Source organism: Saccopteryx leptura, chromosome 3 (genome assembly GCF_036850995.1).
Source record: "Saccopteryx leptura isolate mSacLep1 chromosome 3, mSacLep1_pri_phased_curated, whole genome shotgun sequence".
Classification (NCBI taxonomy): domain Eukaryota; kingdom Metazoa; phylum Chordata; class Mammalia; order Chiroptera; family Emballonuridae; genus Saccopteryx; species Saccopteryx leptura.
The window spans coordinates 64,402,359-64,407,155 of record NC_089505.1 but is presented as its reverse complement, the minus strand read 5'-3'; the positions used below and the strand labels follow the sequence as shown (position 1 = coordinate 64,407,155).

Here is a 4,797-nt window from a genome sequence, read left to right as displayed (position 1 = left end):
TCAGCGGTAGAGCGTCGGCCTAGCGTGCGGAGGACCCGGGTTCGATTCCCGGCCAGGGCACACAGGAGAAGCGCCCATTTGCTTCTCCACCCCTCCGCCGCACTTTCCTCTCTGTCTCTCTCTTCCCCTCCCGCAGCCAAGGCTCCATTGGAGCAAAGATGGCCCGGGCGCTGGGGATGGCTCTGTGGCCTCTGCCCCAGGCGCTAGAGTGGCTCTGGTCGCAATATGGCGACGCCCAGGATGGGCAGAGCATCGCCCCCTGGTGGGCAGAGCGTCGCCCCATGGTGGGCGTGCCGGGTGGATCCCGGTCGGGCGCATGCGGGAGTCTGTCTGACTGTCTCTCCCCGTTTCCAGCTTCAGAAAAATGGAAAAAAAAAAAAAAAGAAAAAAAAAAGAAAGAAAAATCTACAAAAACTGAAACCGACGATAATCAAAGTCAACGAAAACCGAGGTATTGCTGTGCCACAATTGTTTTTATTTTTTATTATGCATTAATCTTTAGAGATAGAAGGAAATATCTTTTTTTTCCTTATTTTTATGCATTCATTGATTGATTCTTGTATGCTACCTAACTGGGGATTGAATTGGAAACATTGGCATATTGGGATGGCATTCTAACCAACTGAGCAACCCAGCCAGGATTAGAATGTATAGCCAGATGTTTTCAGGTTCCAGGTTGGTGGTCCCTCATAAGCTGCAGAGAATGAGAGAGACAAAGACTGAGCTTAGAAAAGATGCAGACCTGGAGAGGGATGGGGAGATGCAGAACAGGGATCCCCAACCAGGAGGGCCACAGCCTCCAGAGTCCCTCCCTGCCATAGTCTCCTTTCTGTTGTCACCTTGAGTGAGGCAGGTCCTTACCTGGCACAGATCTGAGAGATGGGAGAGGAAGAGCACTGGGACTTCATGCCCAGAACCTTCAACCTCACGACAAACCTCTTCTGGGGGCCAAATGACTCGGGACAGCAGAGCTCAAGGCAGGGCCAGAAAGTACAGTTGGGGCCACAGAGGCGGGTCCGGTTTACGGACAGGGTGGTGTCATCGTCACAACACTGTTTCAAGGGGTTGTACATCTGGTTCCCACACCTGGGCGCTCGCTGGCACAGCCACAGTCCAGAGCTGATGTGGGCCCCTGGACAGAAATTGCTGGTGAGTTCAAGGAGGACAAGGCACTACCCCACCACCCAAATCAGGAGCCTTCTATGAACCACAGTCCTACTTCCCAAAGGCAGCCTCATCCCTCTTCATTCTTCCCCATCCTGCACTCACCGGTGTCTGCCTTTGAGCACTGGAGGAGGAAGAAGATTGATATGCAGACAGGAGCTGGAAGACAAGGATGAGTCTTGTCATGTGGATGAGTCTGGGAGTGTGGACCTCAGGGAGGGCAGACCCCTGTGGGGAAACCTTAGTTCCAAATTTGCTCTAAAGGTTTGGGTTTGGGGCCATCTTTGCATAGGGTCTAGTTCCTGACACAGGTAAGAGCCCAGACAGCTGAGCCTGAGCAGCCTGGACCCTCTGAGTGGAGAGAATGCAGGGAAAACTGCTAAAACCAGAGCTTAGGAATCTGAGAATGCAGTGAAGTTTCCCAGTTGAGAGATGGGAGGAGCAGGTGTTAACAATATTAATAAGGTGATTAGGAAGGAGAGAGGAAGCTGAGACTAGATTGGCAAGGAAAGAATTGGGGTGCAGGGTTGCTTTGGGGATGTGATTGGGCTTGAATAGGTCAATACAGAAGAGTTGGAGCTCTCCTGTATTTCAGCCTCTGGACACCATGACTGTGGACGAAAGTTGAGAGATAAAGAAATGTAGAATAGAATTGGACATGAAGGTTTTTTATATGTATATAGAGTTAAGAGTCTAAAATTTGCAGGTCAGCCCTGGCCGGTTGGCTCAGCGGTAGAGCGTCGGCCTGGTGTGCGGGGGACCCGGGTTTGATTCCCGGCCAGGGCACATAGGAGAAGTGCCCATTTGCTTCTCCACCCTCTCCCCCTCCTTCCTCTCTGTCTCTCTCTTCCCCTCCCGCAGCCAAGGCTCCATTGGAGCAAAGATGGCCCGGGCGCTGGGGATGGCTCCTTGGCCTCTGCCCCAGGCACTAGAGTGGCTCTGGTCGCGGCAGAACAACGTCCCGGAGGGGCAGAGCGACGCCCCGGAGGGGCAGAGCATCGCCCCCTGGTGGGCAGGGCGTCACCCCTGGTGGGCGTGCCGGGTGGATCCCGGTTGGGCGCATGCGGGAGTCTGTCTGACTGTCTCTCCCCGTTTCCAGCTTCAGAAAAATACAAAAAATAAAAAATAAAAAAAAAAATTGCAGGTCAGGAGAGAGACTGTGATATAGTCTCAAATAACATGAGGGTAATTAAAGAGGTGGAAAGCCAAGAATTGAATAGGAAAGAGAATTAAGTTTGAGGTTCAGAGGAACAATAGTGTGTGATAACATATAAGCTAGTCTTGGGGCTGGAATGTCCTTACCTGAGATTCTGGGTTTCATGGTTCCTGATTTTCCTGCAGAGTAGTTGATGGAAGAACAGCAAGGGACCGTATGCTGTGACTTATATATCTTATGTGCCTACGCACCTTACATTACACTAGAAGTCCATGCTACCAGACAGGGAGGGACATGGGGAAAAAAAGAACATCTAAATTTTAATAAAATGTTCTTGAACCAGTTGCAACCAATTTCCAATTTCCCAGATATCACAATATCTCAGAGTAAAAGTTACACAACTTTGTAACTTTCAAAGTTGTGATGAGTCATTCTTTGAGTACTTCAGAGAGGTAAAATCAGTTGAAAAAGATTCCTTGGTACATCACCAGCCAAACATCAGCTTGTCCTAGATTTCTCATTCTTCTCTACCTCGTAAGTTTCGGGGGGGAGGGTGGTGTTTCTCTTCTCTCACACACAATCTATCTCCAGACGTGCAATGTCTACAATTCTTCAGAATTTTTTGGAGGAAATTATGACGTTGAAGAATGATCTAGAAGAAGAGCAGAGGCCATAGAAACCCTGGTAGAGACAATGAAAAAGAAACAGATAGAGGTAGGATGAACCTCTGACATTCATAAAAACTGAAAGAGCACTTTGTAGTGTGCCTTGTCCAAAGAAAGGCTCCATCCATGTTTCTCACTATTATTTTATTGTCACCATCACTGTTATTGCCATGAGATAATAAGTGGTATGTTAACAGATGGGCCCCTCTGTTCTCTGCTGGCTTCCTCCCATGTCACAGTGAGGGGATTGGGAAGGTGAAGGAGAGATAAGGCAGAGCCTTTAAGACCATGTGGAGCTCATGGTAGCAGGAGGGATTCTTTTCTCCCCTCTTCAATGTGTGTGTAACACTTCAGTATGAGTGTTGGATATGTGCATGTGTATTATTAGCTCTCTCCTCTTAACTAGGCAGATGTCTGTTTGTGTAGGTTGGGGATTTCCCATAATGTATCTTTCTGCGCATGCATCTGATGAAAGTCCCACCTGTGGAGACTCGCCTCCCATGTACACAGCATAGCTGCTGTTAGGACACCTGATGAAACCACATTCTTGTTTCATAAATTAATTAGCTTGTCACTTCATTCCTAATTCTCAACCTACAAGCAAGAAATTCCTGACTAAAATAGAAAGCCTTCAATAAACAGTACAACTGACCGTGAAGGAAAATCATACAAGGTATTACTAGAAGAATTCGTGTCTGTATAATTAAATTACCTACATAGAAATCCCACTGTCACCCAGAACCAAGGCTGATAGGTTCAGCCAGTCATTCACAAGACAATGAGCCCTTCTGAGATTCAGATAGTCTATTACTTACATAGAGAGTAGTGTAAGACTAGCCACAGGTGCCAGCTCCCCCATGTCCCTTGCATTGGATGACACTGGAATAAAAGAGGCCAGATTACTGCAAAATAGATGATAGAACACACTATTTTGGGTAGGCAATGCCATGCTCCAGCTCTGCAGTTTTATAGCCTGCAGTTTTACCATCAGGGGGGCAAGGTAGGAAGCCTCATACTTTCCCAGAATCCTAGATCAGAAACTATGTCAATACAGCCTCCCTGATAGACACAAGAGTGAATGAGAAACAGTGTGTAGTAGCTCTTCACAAGCCACAAGGCTCCCATGTTCTCACATTCTGGAAGGGTCAGAATGTGTTCTCCAAGACATAGATCAGCTGCAGTTAAGCTTTGCCTATGTGGTTTGCTTGGAGACTTGCAAAGTCACTAAGACAGTAGGGTGGAGCCATTCTAAACCTACCAAAAAAGTTCCTGGAACCAATAATTGAATTTAGAAAGGTTGTAGAATACAAGAAAGGCCATCACACAGAAATTTATTATATTTCTATATACAGGCAAGAACAATTGGAAATGAAAATTAGAAAAACAATTACATGTATAATAGCTCTCTAGAAAATTAAAATGTTTACATATAAATTCTATATGCTGGAAACTATAGACACCAAAGAAATGAATCAAAGTAAAAAGTAGCCTTGGTTTTACAGTTGTTACTATCAGAAAAACTGGTCTGGTTTGATTTAGTGCTGTAATGACTGGAAGTGGAAAAATATTCATGCTCATTTTGCTCAGCTATTTCAGTAGAGCATATAATTTTAGATTGGCTAGGGTTTTTTTCTTTAACTTTTAAAAAATGTCATACTACCAGTTCTCTGGTTCAGTAGAAAATTCCCAATTAGTTCTGTTCATGTCCTTGTCAACAGACTGGACTTGACCTTCAAGAATCCTGATTTCATACTGTTTTCCCTCATGCAATTCAACATGATCTCTTTTTCTTTAAAGCACATGTGCCAGGAA

The 4,797-nt window shown here is 46.0% G+C and overlaps 1 protein-coding gene across 1 annotated transcript; it reads right to left on the bottom strand.

Annotated features, from left to right (window-relative positions):
• Positions 1-857: 857 nt before the first annotated feature.
• On the bottom strand, positions 858-2,513 carry LOC136397349 (insulin growth factor-like family member 3). The gene is made up of 3 exons (XM_066371864.1): positions 2,467-2,513; positions 1,270-1,323; positions 858-1,132 (listed from the first exon to the last, which is right to left on the bottom strand). Exons 1-3 carry the CDS (start codon positions 2,483-2,485, stop codon positions 858-860), a joined length of 348 nt encoding a protein of 115 aa, XP_066227961.1. The 5' UTR covers positions 2,486-2,513.
• Positions 2,514-4,797: the final 2,284 nt, after the last annotated feature.

What these genes read in the sequence shown, in the direction of transcription:
- LOC136397349 (XM_066371864.1), bottom strand. An exon ending in GTGCTCAAAGGCAGACACCG is followed by an intron (nt 1,133 to 1,269) that starts GTGAGTGCAGGA and finishes ATTTCTGTCCAG; the next exon opens with GGGCCCACATCAGCTCTGGA.